The following is a 20,026-nucleotide window of genomic DNA, read 5'->3' as shown; positions in this document are numbered from 1 at the left end:
CAACTAGGCATTTGGATTTGAACATATCTTTTGAGGGGACATCATTCAAGTTCTGACACCACCCTTTTAAGCTGCACACACTCCTTGTACATTGATAGCCCTATGTATACACATACATACATTTAATAAGAAATATGTATCAAATGAATATAGCAGAGTTGACCATCACGCCACTGTGTCCTTAAGAAGAAAACCCAGACTCTCCTGTGATCCACCACTGACATCTTAGCCAAAATGAATGAAGCTAACTCTGCATCAGTGCAAACAGGCCTACAAGGGAAACTGGCCCTGTGATTCTGGGGTCACAGACATGTGACCAGGTCTGAGGCCTACTGTTAGTCTGTGTGGTCACTGAGTGTCACTTCTTAACAGTTCTCCTCAAGGTGTCCACTTTTCCTTCAAATATGTAATTCTTCCTCACGTGGAACCATCACTAATGAGGAGACAGAATGGAACAATAGGAAGTATTTATTTGAGGACTCACAGATCTCAGTTTGAATGTAAATTCCATCACTAACTAGCTCAGCAACCCTGGGCGAGTTAACAAACTCTACAAATCCTTAGTTTATGCACATGGAAAATGACAATTCTTACCACTAACATCCTGGGCAATTGTAAGGATTAACTAGGATGAAGGGCCTGGCCTGACACATGGGAGGCACTTAGCAAATGTGACTTCATTCAACTTCATTAACACGTCATGTTGAAAATAACCACCTGTAGAGAATATTTTCCTTCTATGGAATCCTAACAACAAAAATATTGTGCAAAATAATATTTAATATAAACACAGCAAACATCAATTTTAAATAAAATTGTAATTTATAGGTTGAAGTAAATGTGCTCTTTCTGGTAATTATGATAATAAAATTAGATCACAACAGAATCGAAAACCTCAATTCACTCATAGAACAAATATTACTAGAGTATCACATACGTGCCAGATGTTTCTTTAGGGACAATATATCAAAGACACGTGTGAAAAGCATGAGGAAAGCGTCACAACTTACCCCACCGACTTTCTCAAAGTGAGATCCATCTTTCTTAAAATCTGTGAGGGCACCATTGAAGTACCAGGTAAACATGATGTCTAAAAGGGGGTCGTGTTGCACCTGACAGGGCAAAATGACACTTTCGCCCACCGATACATCCATGTTAGATGGTGCCAAAGTTATTCTCGTTGGTTCTATTGGGGAAATAACAAAGTTTTAAGCACAACTTCAGCATTTTTTATTTCGATGAAAGCAATTTTCACAGATTGTTCATCTAAATTACAGTATTTTAAGTTTGTAGAGATATCTATATGTGTGTGTGTATATATACCTCTATATAATTAAAGGCCTTCAAGATTAAAAAAGACATTTTGATGCAGACCCATAACATATTTCATTGGATCCACAAATTCTTGTTAAAAGAATTAGGTTATCTAAATTTATGGGATATATAAGTCTAAAACTTGAAGTCACCTGTAAACAAGAGTTATAATACCACTACAAAATCAATTTCATGTTAGTGTTACTGCATCATGAAATACAGGAGTAGAAATAGAAACCACCGTATTTTCACCAACTTTGAATGACTGGAAAGTGCATCACTACCAAAATTTAAATAGACTCAGACTTCTGAAAGACTACATGGAAGACGTTTAGAATAGGTACAATGAGAGGAATGGTAAGTTAGAATGTAAATTGACTTGTTTTTTCCCCCAATGCAAATGTCCACATGCCCATTTCTTTCCCCATCATCACCACAGCCCTTCCATCCTTTGTGAGTTAAACTTCTCTTGATTCCTCTTCTCCATTGCTACTCCCCATTTCTTTGCTCCATGTTGCAACAAAGGTCTTCAAAAAAAGTCATTTTTTATGTTGTCTACAGTTTCTCTACTTAATTTCTTCTTTAACTCATTCTTGGCAGGCTTTAGTACCCCCATCCCGTCTGCTTTCATCAAGGTCCTCAGTGATCACTTTGCTGCGAAATCCAGTGGTAAATGTTTTGACCTCCTCTTACTTTACTGACCTTTTAGCAGCATCTGCGACCGTTTTTCATTATCTTCTCCTTGGTACACTATCTTTGCTTGGTCTCTGGGACACCAAACTCTCTTCAATTTCTCCTACCATGCAGGACTCTCCATTTCTGTCTCTTCTTGAGTCCCTTTTCTTTTCCTAAATCTCTCAGTGTTGGACTGTCTCAAGCTCAGCCCTTGATTTTTCATATTCTTTAACTTCACTCACTGTCTTGGTGATGTTACCGAGTCTCTTCAAGTCAAGTACCTAACCATATGCTAACAGCACCCAAATATATACATCCATCCTCCATCTCTCTCCCCAGATTCAGATTCATTTATCCAACTAGCTACTTGGCACCTTCACTCAGGTGTTATGATAGACCTTACTGTTCACCATTATTCCTTTCAGAGCACACAGTAGGATTAAATTCTCAATGCTTCTGAACTCAGGCATAGCCAAATGCTATGCTTTGGCCAATGAAATGTAAGTAGAGTGCTATTTGGCACTGGTAGGCAGAAGCCTGGAAGGACTAATGGGCAATTTGACACATCTTCTCTCCTCTTCCATGATGATGGGCAAGGTGCCAGATGGTGGAGGCACTGGGACACTTCTTTCCTGAATAAAGACAGCAGAGCTGATCCCCCATGGACTTGGAGCATTAGCAAAAAGTAAATCTTTGCTATTTTAACCCACTATCTTGGATTTATTTACTATTGCCGAATACTGTGGTCCGACTTACAGATAGAGGCTAATAAAAACTTTACATGCAACACATGCAGACAAATCTGACCCTCCTCCACCTCCCAAACCTGTACAACTTCGGCCTTGCCCATCTCAGTTGTTTTGACTGTTATTCTTCCCTGCAGGCATCCCTCTCTTTCAGTCTCTCTGACCTCACATCCAATTTGTTAGCAACTCCTACTGACTCTGCCTGCAGAACAGATGCAGGATCATATACCTTCCCAACAACTGCTCTGCTGCCACCCGCATTCACGCCATTAGCACTCCTGCCTGGGTTACTGCGATGGTCTCCTGAGATCGCCCTGCTTCCACCCTTGACTCTCCACAGTCTCTTCTAAACAGAGCAGCCAGAGCAATCCTTTAAAAATGTATTTCCCATCTTTTCACTCCTCTGCTTAAAACTTGGCACCAGCTTCTACTTCAGCTAAAACCTGAAGTCCTAATAAGGTCTACGAAACCTCTACAGGACTGTCCCCAAGGAATCTATTAACCCCTTCATGTCTGAGAAGTTTTTGTTCACACCTCTCCTTCTCAACAAGGCTGATTCTCATCACTCTGTTTCATGCTTATGTCTCCCATACACTCCTCTATATTTTCTAATTATTGGCAACTTTTTCCCTCCTAATAGTTTCCTTGCTTTTTATTCCTACTGCTTATTTCCCTTCTACCTCTGGTAGAAGGTAAGCTTCACATAGACAGCATCTTTGTCCCTCTGTTTACTGATTAACCCAAGTACCTGGCACGTGGTAGGTGCTCAATTTCTTTGAATGAACGAATGAACAAAATATATCCACAACTCTAAGTGACTCTTATAGTAGCAAGGATTATTCCATGGGCTTAAACATCTCCAGGAAATAGCAAAGACAAGAAATAAGAAAAAAGTGTACCCAAAAGATGTGACATAAAAGAATAGCATAAGCTAAAAGCAGACCAGCAGCATGTACTATTTGTAATTCTATTGCCCGTTAGGCCTGCAGAGGTTTAACTCGTGTGTTCCCTGGTGCACACTGCGGTATATAAAGAAATATCAAGAATCGTCTCTTGACTTTCACTTGTTAAAAATAACACAAGTGTAAATACAAGTCCTACCTTCTTGGTGCACTGCATGTTGTGAAAAATATTTTGCTTTGTGATGTTAGGAACATAGCACCCAGTGCATCCCTACGTAAGGCAATCTTTAAGAGGTGCACCTACCTGTAACCACCAGGTGTGTTGTACCATTTGCTTTCCCAAACTGGTTTTCTGCTATGCAGGTATAAATTCCAGCATCAGCTTTGGTCACATTGGTAATTTTGAATCCACCATCTTTTAAAAAAGAAATCCTAAAGGAAATACAAATGGGACTAATAAATGTAGAGTCATCACTTTTTTTTTTTCAAAATGCATAGAAAAAAATTAACAGAAGTATTGCCTTAAGCTTTTATTTTTAAGGCTAGATAAACCAGCCCTTAGACTTCTTGGGAATAGAGCAAATTAAAAGAAAACTTGTACACACATGCACATAGCTGACTTAAATAAGATGCTTTACCAATTTACTAATGCTTCTTGACATTTTCACACAGCTTTACTTCACAGCATTACTTAACAGTACACCTGATACGGGAGATGCCTTTATCAAATAACTGTGAAATGTCTTCCAAAAGCACATGGTGAAGTAGATTACTCATGGGTTAGCCTTATCAATTTGGAGGAAAAAAAAAAGCAGACATGACACTGTTTCCCCTAAATCTGAAACAGCATATGAGAAATAAGAAACTCACTGGCCTCTCATTATGAACCAGAGAGAGTCACATTTAACGTAGCATAAATCCAAAGTTTGCAACAGAACATACGCATGGTCACCCATGAGCTACAGCAAAGAATCTGGGCAACACAAATGCACATCATATTAGAGTTTCTAAACATACATCAAAAGTACTTAAAGCTTTTGCATCTAACTAATTAACTAAGGGGAATACAAATGAGTGTCTTATATGTGCTAGACGCTAGTAGAGTCCTTGAGAGTACTGGGTGAGCAAGAAAGTCCCCACCTTCGTGAAAAGGATGGTGTAGTGAGTGGCACAGACAGTAAGTGATTAAGTAGGTAAATACAATAAGTTCAGATTTTTGAGAAGTAATTAGAAGGATACAGACAAGGTAATACAACAAAAGCAAAGGCTACAGGGAGTGCCTCCATGATGAGGTGCTTCAAAAAAGTTGCCTCTTAGAAAAGGTGCCATTTGAACTGAGAAAGAAGAATGAGAAAGAGTTGGCCTGTCCTTAGTCTGATACAGGAATCGTGACTGCCATTCTTGTCTACTCAGCATTATTTCTCTTTTCTTCGAATTCCTAAAATCTTCATTATCCATACCATGCATTTAATGCTTAGGATGCCTTTTATCTTTTATGGTTCATATGTTTGACAGGTGAGTTTAGCATCTATCTAAATGGATGGTAAACTTCTGAAAATGTTTGCAACTCCAGGGTCAGCATGACATGACATGTGTCAATAAATGCCTCCAACTTTTGGGCCATATGGTAGAGGAGACAGAAAAGATGCTGAGGACATCAGAATAGACTTGGAGGATCTCGACTCAGTCTCTAAATACTATCCTATATGCTACAAGATTTTTAGGTGTGTGTCAAAAATGTGATTACTAGTACAAGTTTATGTATCAACAATACAGAAGATATGAATTTTATGTTACATGTATATGTGTGAATGTGTGTGTGTGTGTGTGTGCACGCGTGCGGGTTTTCCATAGCTTGTGATCCATCCACTTTCACATGCATCCTGGTTACGTTTCCTTGAGTGAGAAAGTTGCAGTGGAATGAGAGCTAGCACACAGGGACCTGTTCATGATGCTAGACAGAGCTATCCATGAATGTTAGCTGCTCATGTGTGTGTTTTTTTCTAACATGTCAAAGTATATTTAAAACACAAGGGTTTGAGAACAATGTCCTAGACAGCTAATAAGAAAACACACCACTGTATTTCAACTTGAGGAACTAAGCTGAAGGGTTAAAAAGCCTAAGAACTTTCCTAGGAAGATGTAAAAAAAAAAAAAGAAAAAAAGGTGTTATGCCTGGTTTCCTTCATGGAACCCTGACTACTTTGTTGGGTGTGAAATGTAATCTGATCACTTTTCACAAATAGATGATCAAAAAAAAAAAATCTCTTTAGATCTTACCTTATCAGAGAACAGAGATTTTTCTCTAATCGTGTGTGATGATAAACAAAAGAGGAAAGCCTGCAGAGAGGTGCACATGAATGAGAACTTAGGAGATGAAGACGCTTTTCAGAAACATGGGGAGTTAGTGTAAAGAAACAGAAATTTGATCACTAATCCTGCTCACTCCCTCCTGCCCATCCTGTGCTTAGACCCCCTTCCCTAGCACTACCTGGAGGACAAAGCCTGTATCCTAAGCCTTAGCCACATTCTCCCATCAGGACCTTGCCTCTCTAACTACACGAGGTCTCCTGAATTCTACCCTTCGTTTCCTTTTCTCTGATCATACAAGCCTTCTTTTAATTGCTTTTATGCTTCTTCCTATCTTAGGGCCTTTATTAAACCTGTTTTTCTATGTCTACTCCACTTTCAGATTTTGGTCACTTCCCTGAACCCATGGGTTGGATTATGTCTTCCTGAACTGATTTTACAAGATCTTTGCTTCTGTCATAGCATGTGCCAACTGGCTGATTATGTACCCTATTTTTGCTTATCTGATAATACTTTTTTCCTCTAGTAAGCTCAGAGACTGTGAGCTCTCTGGAAAGGCAGGGAGAGTGTCTGGATAGTGTCTGGATTACTCACCACTAAATTCCTAAAGCCTTCAACAGATCCTAGCATAGAGGAGATGCTAAAAAAAAATAATGCTTGTTGAATGAGTAAATGATCGTACGCCCTAGAGAGTCACTATAGACGAGATCGGGTTGGTGAAGGAAGGTTGCAAGGCACTTTACAAATTATAAGGAAGTAAATTCAAAAAGTGTGCAGATCACTCTGTATTTCCACATATTTAAATACATATGTACATTAATATATATGTGGAACAAAGAAAGATGAGGCAGTAGAGGACTCGAAGAGAATTTAGAAATTCCTAGGATAAGAGGACTGCAAGTACATTCGTACTAGTAAGGAAGAAGTCAGTGATGGGGAGGAAATGAAGATAAGGGACAGAGAGAGGAGTGGAGGGAGGGAGGGAAAGAGACTAACAGAGAAAACTGGTTGAGGGAAGTCTCAGAGGAGGAAGGGTACAGACAAGGGCAGAGCTGCTGACCCATTCTGATTGCTAATACTACTTGTAAAATTTTTGGTCCTGATCCCCAAAGAACATAGTCCTTGACCCACAGCATTATTGCTCAGTAAATTTTACCTACCACTGCTGTTAAAAAGAAGTGCAGGTTTGCTGGGGGTTTTCATATGTAAAGAAAGCAAGCTGGAAGATGGTAACCAAAGGTCTTGAAGACATTTAAATGGTGAGGCAACCTTATCTGCTCTGCGTTATCAGGTGGAAATAGAATTGGAAACTCCAGGAGGCTGTGCAATCAGCCACTTCTGAGATTAGTAAGCAATAAAACACAGTGAAAATGTCTCTTGTTGACGGAACAAATACTCAGTTTAAGCTTAGAGCTTCTGATCTGGGGGCCACAAAGCAGAAGCGGGCAATTTCAGATATCTTCCCAAGGTATGAATTAGTGTAACAGCTAACCTTTCACTAAAACATAAAACTATTAAGAATGTTGGAAGAACTAGAAATCCTTTAGTGCCTGAAGTTTAATGATTCTAAAAGAGCAGGCCTAACCTCATGACTAAGTTGAGATAAGGCATAAGGCATAGGATAAGTTTCAAAGGCAAAGCTAACACCTCAGGAATCACACAAAGACGCCAAAACAAACATAGTGACGCTCAAAGAATGCAAACTCTGTACACTGTAAAATTTTGAGCTAATTGGATATTTTCTTCCTAAATTGGTTCTTCCAGTAAGTTCTAAGATGCCCACAGGGCATTTCACACAACATAAAAATAAACAATATTCAGCAAATGGATGGAGTAATTGTTTCTCAACAGAAAACCTTCAATAACCTATGCTTCCCTACAGAGATCCGAAGTGAAAATTTTATACCACTTCACCATAAATGAAATTGCTTTCTGCACTTTCTGGGAACACGTTCTTCTGCAAATAGGTAGAGCTGAAAATGTAGATAACAATGGGTGACGTTAGTCTTGGCACAAAAAATTAAATGAAGATTTATGAGATTAGCATTCAGAAATGTGGTGCTTTGAGAAATGTGCAATTTTAATCACTGTGGCATTTTAAACTCCTCGATTTGTTGTATAAATACACCTTTATATGTACCCTCTTACTGGTTTTGCCTTTTGTAGTAAAAGAGGTTAATTATTTCACTTAACTTTGTGCAGTCTATGGTTAGTTTGGGATAAATAACTTAATTGCTCTAAGCTGCTCTAATGGTCTATGCTGTAATTCAGAGATGGCATTGAATTTACAACTCTTTGCTCAGAAAGTAGACTGTTGTCTAGGCAACATTGACCTGTACTGTATGATGACATTTAAGCATCCATAATAACACACTGTGTTTTAGAATGGGGGAAGTGTGGAGTATTATGCATGCAAGGTAGAATTTCTGAAAACATTGTTTTTCCCCTGCCTATGCCCCGAATATCACAGTAATTTATTCAAGTTTGAATTTTAACAAACACACTGCCAACTCTATATTTTCTCAGGAAGCTCATCTCAGTGGAGATGAGATCACATGAGACTGTAATGATTAAACTGTTCTATAGAAAATAACAAGGCTATTTTGGACTTCACTTTCCGAGTACATATTGTAAGAGATGGATGCTCACAATTAGCTGTAAGAAAAAGTACTCACAATGCATATATTACAGGATAAATAATGATGGTGAAGAAAAGCAAATATAAATTGATGAAAATGCATGAGGAAATAAATGTCAGAGACAAAGAGCATATATTGTATGTTTTCATTTACAAGCAATCTCCCATATGCTTGGTGAAATAACTTCTCCCCCTTGAGTTCAAAGATAACCTACAAATAGTATTTGGCAAAATAATATTAGAATTTTCATTCTTTCAGCTTTATCATTTTGAACTTTCATCTTATAAATTCAACAGTGTTAGCTTAGTGATTTATTGGTTAGAAAATCTCCAAGGATAAGAGAGGCAGAGTTAGAGAAGATTCAGCAGTTAATTATCATATCTTTGACTAAGCACCAGGCTAATACTATGTGGCTCCATTATTTTGCTGGACACAGAATACATGAAACAGGCACCTGAGGTCCTAGTGAAATAGGGTGTGGCTCCACTTTACCGCCAAGATAAATACACATTTTTCATATCAATTAATATTTCCTCATATTCATAAGAAGAGAATCAACAATAAAGGAACATTTTCATCACATTTATAATACCTTTTCAAATGCATATCCACCATGACAAATATATCTAGAGCTACATTTACTGTTATGATGGGGACTCAACACTTTCCTTCTAAAATAGACTCAAATCTATAGAACAAAAAGGCCCTTAAAAGTAGGTTTCCTGTTTGAACGATTATATAAAACTACTCAAGTAATTCATGAAGCCCAGACAAGCATCCATTTGAAACAGTTAAATCCTCATACAATACAGTATCTGCAAAAATTGTAAGTGTTCAGATGAGTGAGTCAGTAAAACAAACAAGTGAATATGACAAATCAACAATTCTCTGACGGCTCGTGGAGTCAAAGAACTCCTCGAAAGGAATACTTAATAAAATGCAAAGGGGCCTCGCACTTGACATTCTTTTCCTCTGCCTGAGACATAGACTCACGAGTCAAATCAGTGAAAATCAAGATGCCTGTTCTATTACTTATATTACAGGGAAAGGTGATGCAAAACTGCACAGGTGAAGCAATAATGATTTCCTGACACTTCATCCCAGAATTAGGCAGACCTAAGCCTCCTGGCACAGGTCGACAAGCACAAGCTCCCTTACTGAAAGGCAGAACAGCAGAACACATTCCTTCTCTGTAGGCAGGCAGACATTGAAGAGAAAAAGGGAGAGGGCTGAGCTACAATGCCAAGGTCTTCCAGCCAATTCCAGGGGTCAGACTCTTCCTCCGGGGAGGGGCTGAAGAGAGACACAGTGTTACCCAAATGGGCACCTTCTTCCTAGAGACTAACAGGCCTGGATTGGGGCTCACCTCCAACAATAGCGCTAAAGAGCCAGATACTTACTTTGTCTGCAAAAGGGAAATTTCATTCACTCAAGAGACGTAGAAGGTGCTGGATTTTTTAGCTGCCCACAATCTACCTCCATTTCTTCGGTACCCAACATTGACCTTCCTTTGGAGAATTCTCTTGCACTACTGGATGCGGTCTTGGTAAGCATATGAGTCTAGGCCCCCATCCTATCCTAGACGAGGAGGAAATACGGGACACAGGGCAGTGTTTCTCCAGCTGTTCTGTGCACCAGTTCCCAGGAGGACTCACTTCCTCAAATACCCGTTGCTGGGCCCACCACCAGATTACGTCTAGGATGGGGCCCAAGGACTTACAGTTCTAACAAGTTCCCAGGTGATTCTGATGCCGCTGATACAGAGATTACACTTCGAAAATCAGTAATTAAGCTACGTCCTTTGGATTCTCCCTCTTCAGACTTTGATCAGTGACACAAGGACGGAAATAATGGTTAGTTCATTCATTTCAGCACTTGCCCTGACAAGATGGTGCAATCCTGCTGCTGGGATTCCAGAAGCCCTCCAGTCCCGTCCTTTCCTAAGTCAGTTTCTGCAGCTCATGTAGTAAGTTTGTGCAATATCCTTGAATTTCTTCTCAACGAGAGGGCCCCAACCCCTATAGGATACAAGCTACTAAAAGCTGGTACCTTGTACATAGTATTTGTTCAATAAATATTTGTTGTCTCAATCAGTATGAAGGGTTCAGAGACAGTTTTCTATATAGAGAGGACAAGGTTTTACTGCAGATCAAGAATGGCCCAAAACACACCTGCCCTTATGGTAAAGTCTTGCAAAATAGAATGGTTTGGGGCCCACTACTCCAACCCCAGGTCATCCTCTTTGACAGATGTCTGTCAATATTTAAATGGCTCAACTGCAACCTTAGGCAGTGTTTCTAACTTTTCTGTGTCATGAAGCTCTTTGAATATTTGAAAAGTATGAGGACTATGTGTGCAGAACAAATACACACACAGACACCCATGACAATAACAAGAGATCTGATACGATTCAAGATGAATTATCTAAGGTTCTGTGGACACCAGGTTAGCAACTCCTGCTAGCAATTAACTCATCCGATGACACAGGAGTGCGTCTGGAATCTCACTGTCTTGGATGCTTCAGGATGAGCCTTTTCAGACATGCTTTATTGAGTTTTCTTTTATGATGACTGTGTACATTTGATGACTGGCTCCTTAAAAATTATTTTGCACAAAAATTGAGTGGTAATATTGCATAGCTCAAGAATGTAGAGTCTTAGTTGATACATTCATCCATACCCTGGAGTGAGTCCCATGGTTTTCTGAGAAAAAAACTCAGCCCCAATAACATGAACTTTCTTGTCCCATCTCCATGCAGACATGTAATTAACATCATCTATTCAGACACAGAGTCTGGTGATGCACCGCCCCTTTAATAAGATGATATATACTTAAACACTACTTCATTTGACTCTTTAAGCATTTGACTCTGCATTTTCATAACAGTGCCTTCTCTTTACCCCAAATTCTTGACACCGAACATAACCTCAAAATAGTTTCTATTTCCAAGCTTATTAAAACATACATGTGAGAAATGATATTCATGGAAGATTAGCTAAAAACAATGCCTATCTATTCCTCAAGAGTCTTAAGTCTTAAATTCAAAGTTACCCTTGGATTAAGGGAAAGAATAAAACATTAACACTCATACTTTATTTTAAGGACACTGACTGTTAGCCATCACAATCAATTGAATTTGGACATACCTATTTGCATACTTTTGCTCAGGAAGAGTTGCACAGCTCTTTATCAAATGGCTTCATTTAATCTTATAGGCAGTGTGGACTGTGTAATTAGCAGTATTTTTCTCTGCTCATTTGTTGAAAGCTCTGAACCAAAACTGTGGACAACTAAGTGAATGGATCTGTTGGTGTATGTTTTGTAAAGTAACTTAAGACAATCATTCTACAAGTATTTATGGAACATGTACTATAAACCATGCTCTGTAATAAGCAAAAAGGATTCACTGGTAAGAATTTATTCTGTGCTAATGAAAATTACATTCTAGGCAATTGGAACTCTGGCGTATTTTTTTTTGCTTCAATGTTAACCTGGTGTGCCTTTGGTTAACTGTCTTCAAGTTCCTTTTGGAATGAGGCATGATGTAAGTAAATGAAATAAACTAAAAGATACAAAGTTATTAAAATGAGGCTAGAGTAATAAGAAAATAATAAATAATACATTTAGCGAGCTATATGGTGTTTCAAGGACTTAAACTAGGAAAATGTGTAATTTACATCAAGCTTCACAAACTACGATTTTCTCAGTTAAGTAAATTATAAATACTGCAGAAAATTAAACACCTAAGAAAATCTTTAAGTTAGAGGTACTTCCTTCTTTAGCATTTGAGTGTAAAAAATCAGAACATCCTTTTTCTCCCAAACAAGATAAGACTTTTATATATTCAACCTCCATTATAGATTTTTTTTTTCAGGATTACAAGACTCACAAAGGATCAAACACTCTCATCCCCCAACAGAAACTGTTCTAGCAATGAAAATCTACATTAAGTCAGAATGATAAAATATCACAAATTAGATTAGGAAGTAGAAAACAGGTGAAAGTACAAAATGATTTTTTTTTTTTTAGTTTGTTAGGCAGAAAGAAATTTAATTCAGTGTACTGACTCATTAGAAAGAATATAACAGATCATAAATTATGAATAATTCCTTTCCACCATCACAATGTGGGAGGCAGCAATCATCAACAGCAATGCACATTTTTATTCCTTTTTCACAGAAGTTCAGTAGCACCTCACCTGATCCCCCAGTCAACCATCCATCCATCCATCCACTCCTATTTCTGTTAAAGGCTTCAGGGAGGGTGAAGAATAAACTAAAATATAGCACTTTTCATATTTTAATAGGAAGCCTCAAGTAGAAATCTATAAAAAAATCAATTTTATACATTTCTAAGAAATTGGTGCAATACATTAAATAAGAAAATTATAGGTACTTGTAAGACATGGAAAACCATCCAAAAAAGAATGAAATTCACTTCCATAAAGATTTGTTGAGTACTTACTATGCACTAACAGTCTTGAAAAATATAAGTATGAGTAAGAACTAGCCCCCAGCCTTTAGAGACTTAACAGTCTAATGGCCAAGGGGGATTCATAAACTTCATGCACAACTCATGATAAAATGTGATGATCCGGTATGGAATTTTGTATCTGGGGTACAAATTCATCCAGCTCTACCTCAAAAGACACAGTATCCTTTTCTCCATTTTGTCCACTGTTGCTCTATGTCAAGCATCCAGCAAATCTGGCCCTAACAACTCCAAGCTGCCTCCTAACCAGATTCATTGTTTTCCTTCTTTCTCTCCTCCACCCACTAACCACATGACAGTCAAGAGTTATCTTTTAACCAGATTATGTCACACCCTTGCTTTAAAATACCCAATGACTTCTTATTCCATTTAAAAGAAAATCCAACATTTTTATCCAGATCTTCAAGGACCCCGTTTCTGGACTTGGCCCATCTCTAGGACCTCATATTTTATTATGGTCCCTTTCTAAGCATGACACTTCAGTCACATGGGCTTTGCTCCCGATTCTCAAATAAGTCAATTTTATCCCCATCTCCAAGACCTTGTTCTTATTGGGGCCAAATCCTGGAAGGCACATCTTCCCATTCTTGGCATGACCCACTGCTTCTTACTATTCAATTCTCTGTTCAAAAGTTACTTCCTTAATGAGGCCTTCCTTGAAATTCCTTATATAATTATCCTTTTTTTTCTTTTGTGGCTAAACAAATTATCTTTTCAATTTATTTGTATTCTGTCTCTCTCTTCTGCAAGCTCCACAAGGAAAGGACCACATCTGTCTGTTCACTGTGGTTTCTTCTGAGCCCAGCATAATGCAGGGCATGTGGAGTGGGGTGTCAGACCACATTTCCCAAGGGTGGCCACAATAAGATTTCCCATCCCAAATGCGCCCCTAGAATCTTGCCTCTCCCATTGAGACACAGAGTCAGACTCTCCTCCTCCTGAATCTGGTTGGGTGAGTGATTCACTGGTAAAAAAAGAATCCAAGGAAAGTAAGGTTTTGTGTCTTCTGAGTCTAGCATTTCAACTTACACCTTCCTTGCTTGAATATTTCCTCCTAAAGCCTTTAGCTGCCATATAAGCAATTCAACTCCCCCTGAGGCCACCATGTTTTAAGGGAACCCAAACCATCCCATATGGAGAGACCACATGGAGAGGTCATGGGACTGTCAAAGAGAAAGGAGTGACAGACAGCTCCCAGCTGCTCCAGCCCCAGCACCTGTCTGACTGCAATTACACAAGACACTCTGAGCAAATGGTGCCCAGCCAACCCTCTCCCCAATTCTGGACCCATGGAAACCATGAGAGATAATAAAGTGATTGGTTTGTTCTACACTGTTAAGTTTTAGGGTGATCTGTTATGCAGAATTGGTCAATGGGAAGAGTAGGTGCTGAATCAACATGTGATAAGTAAATGAATGGTGAAATAAATACCATGTCTGGAACAGAGACCAAGGCTGCAAAGATCAATATGGTGAGAATCCAGGTCAGATGGCCTTCTGCACAACTAGCCGGAATACTCTGTGTTAAATGATAAGAGTTGGGCCTAAAGAAACCACAAGGGCAAAGCAGAAGAAAGAGCAATTAATCTCGCCTGTTGGGCTTGGGGAAGGCTTCCCTCGGTGACTAACAATAAACTGGACCTTGAGTGATCAGTAGGGGTTTTCTTGGTTGAGAAGAAACGGTATTTCGGCCAGAGGAAATCACAAGAGAATAAATGCAGAGCGCAATGAGAATTTGGTTTCGTTCTCCTCTTTTTAAGGAATTACTCAAAAGGCAAAGGTACATACAGCAGATAATGCTAAGGGAATCAGTATTCTTACTTTGAGAGAAAGCTCCTGTTTTTTCCTACCTTCAACATTACTGCCAGAAGAAGTGCTAAGGCAGTGTGTAATGACGTTACAAAATCTATAATAGAATTTTTTTTCTTTGACTTTTCAATGAGAGCAGTGGTACAGAGCATTGATTGGGCTACATGATAATCCACATGGGTTTTTTGGGCTTGACTGAGAAATTCTATATGATCAAACGGGTGTGGTATGGGGAGCAACACCCAGTAAATAAAACAGTGATGTTGAGCGTGGATGTGAATTAATGTATCCAGTTCTAACATGGAACTGGCTTGAAGTGGATTCCAGTGCCCAGCACACTCAAATTCATTCACCTGGTTTCCCTACCAAAATCCTAACACTTAACAAATCATTTTTAAAGGGGTCTTAACTTTTATAACCCATAAAAAAATCAAATTTAAAATATGCATTTAAGAACCACATGGTCATTTGCAAAATCTAGTTGATTTAATTTTAGAAATCATTCAAAAGCTGCAAATTCTTTAATAATATTTGGGTAGAATTTATTGATTTAAGAAAGTTTAAATAAGGTAAAACTCAACTGATTATCGTAAGAAAGGTTTTTACTCACCTTTCTTTTTAACCCAGTAAAGAGTAAGCAGTCTTGTTACTCTTAATGTATATGAGCAACATCATGAAAGAAATTAACATTCAAAGCAGACAGCAGCAGGTACCTTCTTCTGAGAGGCTACGTAGAACCTCCCATAGTAAATGCTTCACACACTTTATTATTTTTACCTTTGCAACTCGGGGTCTACTGAGAGAAAGAAAGGCATTTCAGAAGGTGAGAGAAATGGGACAGGACAGAGATGGAAGGAATTTGTCCAAAGGAAACTTTGTGGCTTCTCTGCCTGTCAGGGAAGACCAGTTTTCTTTAGCCAACCTCTTTCTAAGAATTGGCTATGCCACTAACCAAATGCCACTTAACCCTGCAAGGTGAGAATTTCTGGCCCTGTTGCATAAATAAAGAATCCAAGATTCAGGGACTAAGTAACTTGCCTAACATCGCACCTAGATGGTAACTGGCAGAGCCAAGATTTAACCCATCTTTTTAACTTGGATGCTCTGCTCTTTCCATGTGCTAAGATTAAATCAAGAAGTAAATAAAACTCTCATTTAACTTCATCTGACACAGTGAATAAAGTGCACAGTAATGAGGATACTGCATGTCCATCCGGTGTAAGTGACGCATGGAGATAATGATACAAATATGCAGAAACTTAAGTGGCCTGTGGTTAAGAGGGGAAGATCTGTACGTATGTGTTGGTGGCTAGAGAATGGAGAATGGAGGAGAAGTGATTATCATGATCTCCCATGAGCCCGTTCCAAACCTGAAGTCTTGAACTGCATTGACACCTCTCTTGATTATCTTCACTCTTCTCTTAAATATTAGCTGAATCCTCTCACAAGGTGTTGGGATTATGGGGCAAGTGCACCCTTTCCTCTTCTCTTTCCAGCCAGAAGCATGAGAGAAATGGAGGCACAGGTATGGGGGATGCAGATGGAGAAGGCGTCTGTTTTCTCTGAGATTCTTGAGTATTTATCTAGGTATCTCAATCTCCCCTTCAAGGAAAATGATCTTCCTCCAGTGTTCACCTCCTTTAAAGGGGAGAGATGGTTCTCTACCTGGGGAAGAACTCAGGTTAGACACTCTTATTTTCCTGATCATATGGGACCTTTACCATGGACACAACCAGAATACATAACCAGTTTCATCTCCTGTCTATGCAATCATTTTGCTTAGATGGTGCTTTCCCTACTTTTTTGCTTTGCTTGGTTTCACAGATTCTTCAAAATGCATCTTCTTCACCTCAGGGCTGAGACAGCATCACTTCTCTGTGCTTCTTACTGGTGTATAAACACTTCCATGATAGACAGGGCAGCAATGTCCCATTTCCTTGGGCTGGTCTTGGTTTATACGTGCTGTCTTGGTGGGAATTACTAACGGTGTCCCCTTTCTCTTTCAAAATATCTCAAATTATAGAATAAATTATATATGGTCACCTTAATCATACTGTCTATCCCAGAGTAATTGATGGCTAGGTTTTCCACATTCTAAACAGAATGTGTGGACTCCTTGAGGGCTCCTGCTGTTTCGTATTCATCTATGTATTCCTGGGCACAGCCCCCAGTGTGGAATAAAGATAATAAACCAGTGAACAGCCTGAGTACCTTCCCTGCAGCCAGAAAGCCAGGACATCAATCTCTATGCAACTAATATTCAGGTCCTGAATTTGGCAACATCATACTTATTAAATAAAATTCTCCTTTGTTCTTGTAAATATACCAGTGAGAGATTAATTTGGAGTGAAGGGTACAGGAGTAGAGGATTAGCTGAGATCTGGACTGTGTGCCCAAGGGGAGATGAACTGAAACTCTGAGCTTCCATGCCTATCCAATCGTGGCCAGGGGACAGTTGTGGAGACGCAGAGACCACGGAGGACGGGGAAGATAATCCAACCTGGCTTTTTGGTGAAAGGAACCAGGGCAGGCAGGGAGAGAGCAGCAGTTTGAACAGTATGAAGAAAAATCAACTTCACAGTGAGAAGAGAGAGAGGAGCCAAGAAATGTGAGGAAATGGGGAAGGGATGGAGACAGAAACATTTTGGCGAAGGAATCTTTGTTCTTCCTCTAAGAGCTCAAGCCAAGGGGAAATACCACCTAACAGATTTGCCGGTTAGCAAGAGTTCCCAGACACATCTTTACAAAGCAAGACTGCGGAGGCTAGCAGCAGCAATGGCAGAAATGCCAAGTGGTTCCTGCTCAGACAGAGTTACCCTGTTCACTGGCCAAACTTTAGATTCTGCTTCAAAGTACTGTCGTCAAATTACTCAGTGCTCCAGAAGAGGCAAAAATGACCTGTTGGGGGGCATTTCTTGAGCTTTTGAACTCCTCTATGAAGCTACTCATGAAAGTAGGAGATGAATGTAACATTGCATGTAAAATTTTGTTTAAAAAGTTAAGGTATAATTCATAGACAGAATAATTCACATTTCTGGGTACAGTTCTTCAGGTTTTAGTAAGTAAATGTAGTCATGTAACCACTGTCATAATTATGATCTAGAACAATTCTCTCACCTTCCAGAACTCCTCCATGTCCCTAAATAGTCAACTTCTCCACCTACTCCCAGCCCCTAGCAAACAGCGATCAATGTTTTATGCCAGGAAAGCATGCCTTTATCATGCATGTTGTTATTATAAATGGAATCTTTCAGCACACAATGCCTATTGCACTTTAAAGCCAGCTTCTAACTGTATGCAAAAAAAAAAATACATTAAGAATTGGTTACTACACTTTAAAAAGATCGTCTGGGTTATAACTATTAATATTTGGGGAAAAAATCTTTACTTCTTTAAAAAGCATTTAAATTTCTATAGCATTAAATGCTGCATAGAATCTCTGAAACAATTTTAATGTGTTTAATTAGAAGTAATGGGCCATTCTTTGACTCTCTTCTGAATTGAGGCTATTGTAATAAAATATTTACTATTACAAGCAGTAGCATTCCAGTGAAAGCCCCATTTTTAAAGATAATTGGCTAATGCATTTTAAGTACCACTAAGTGTTACAGAAAAGCTAAACATTCTTTAAAATATGCCAACTACCTTTTTTTTTTTTTTTTTTTTTGCATACCATGCCTGACTCCATTCTCTAGGATTTTAAAGAATTTTCCTTGGCTTAAAGGAGACAAAATATCTCATTTTAATTCAAGTCCTTTGAAAACATGTGGGTTTAAGTGAATGAATGCAACAGCACTAAAATGTTGACACTTAGTGAAATGCCATTGGATGCTCAAAAGGGTAGAGCATTTCTGTTGAAACAGAAACACCTACTTTCTGCAGGAGGGAAAGCACAATTGTTCTCTACATTCAGTGCCTGATACAAAGATAAAACAAAAAAAGGAAAAAAAAAACCTTTACTCAACATGAATGCTAGTAATTTCAAAGGTTAAAGTATCTGTATTCCAGGTGACTTGAGTTGACTTTTACTTAATAAATCAATTACTTATTCATTGTGACTGTCAGTCACTTAAATGATACTGTACAAAAAGGCACCCTCTACTTACATTTAAGTTTCCATCAGCTTCAGAGATAAGATACAGACCTCTTTTTAATTCAGTGATTTGCCATTTAATGATATATACCTTTCTAGAGAATTTCATGCACTGTTACAGTTTCAGCTTCCATATATATATACTCATAACACCCACATTACATTTCTATCTGTAGCTCAGGCCTTTCTCCTGATTTCTAGATTCATAGAGTCAACCTCTATATATACACAGATATATCCAGTTGGTTTGTCAACAAGTTCTTCACACTGAAACAATTCCAAACGGAACTTAACATACGTGCCCTGATCCCTGCTCCTTCTGTAATGTTCCCCATCTCACAGGACAGGTCTACCACACTCCTGATGCCTGAACGGGAAATTTAGGATTCTGCCTTGACTTGCATCTTCTCTTCAAATCTTTAATCAACTCTGTCTTGCTGATTAAACTTTTTCACAAACCCCTCACTACTTCTCTCTATTCTCATTGCTATTTGTTTTGTTTGGACAATAACCCTCTCTTGTGCAGACTGGGGGTCTTGCCTCAAGTTCCGACCACTCCAATTCATGGGCTTGACCGTCACCATTATGATTTTTTTTGTTAAACATCAATTTGATCTTTTAACTCTGCTACTTTATTTTGTTGCTTTCCAGCGCCTGTAGAATTAAGTCCAAACTCTTCATTTAATTTGGCTTACCAAGTCATTCACAGTATACCTCTATGGCCCAACTCTCTTAGCAACCCTTCCTCCTAAGGTACTTCACACATGAAATGCACTGAACATTTAGTTACTCAAATGCCTGCACTGTCCTTGCCTCTGTGCCCTTGCACATGCTGTTCCTCTGCCTGGAGCTCTCTTTTCCAGTGAATCCTAGTCATCCTTCAAGTCTTGCTATAGATACTACATTCTCTAGGAAGCCTGCTCTGCACCCTAATCTGGAGATGGGGTCTGCTCAGGTAATCACGCAACATCCTGTACTTTGCCAGTTGGGTTTTATTATAACTGTCTTATGTTACCTGTCTGTATACCATGAAAAGTTACAAATAACG

The 20,026-nt window shown here is 38.9% G+C and overlaps 1 protein-coding gene across 1 annotated transcript in view; it reads right to left on the bottom strand.

Annotated features, from left to right (window-relative positions):
• Positions 1 to 20,026, bottom strand: part of CNTN3 (contactin 3) — a 224,662-nt gene that overhangs the window by 57,989 nt on the left and 146,647 nt on the right. Inside the window, exons 11-12 of the mRNA XM_064496308.1 lie at positions 3,942 to 4,069; positions 1,011 to 1,186 (exon numbers count right to left, since the gene is read on the bottom strand). Coding sequence (XP_064352378.1) covers positions 1,011 to 1,186; positions 3,942 to 4,069 — 304 coding nt within the window. The remainder of the gene's footprint in view (positions 1 to 1,010; positions 1,187 to 3,941; positions 4,070 to 20,026) is intronic.

Source organism: Camelus dromedarius, chromosome 17, assembly GCF_036321535.1.
Source record: "Camelus dromedarius isolate mCamDro1 chromosome 17, mCamDro1.pat, whole genome shotgun sequence".
Taxonomy (NCBI): domain Eukaryota; kingdom Metazoa; phylum Chordata; class Mammalia; order Artiodactyla; family Camelidae; genus Camelus; species Camelus dromedarius.
Note: the sequence above shows the minus strand (reverse complement) of the source record. Positions and strands in the feature narration are given on the sequence as shown.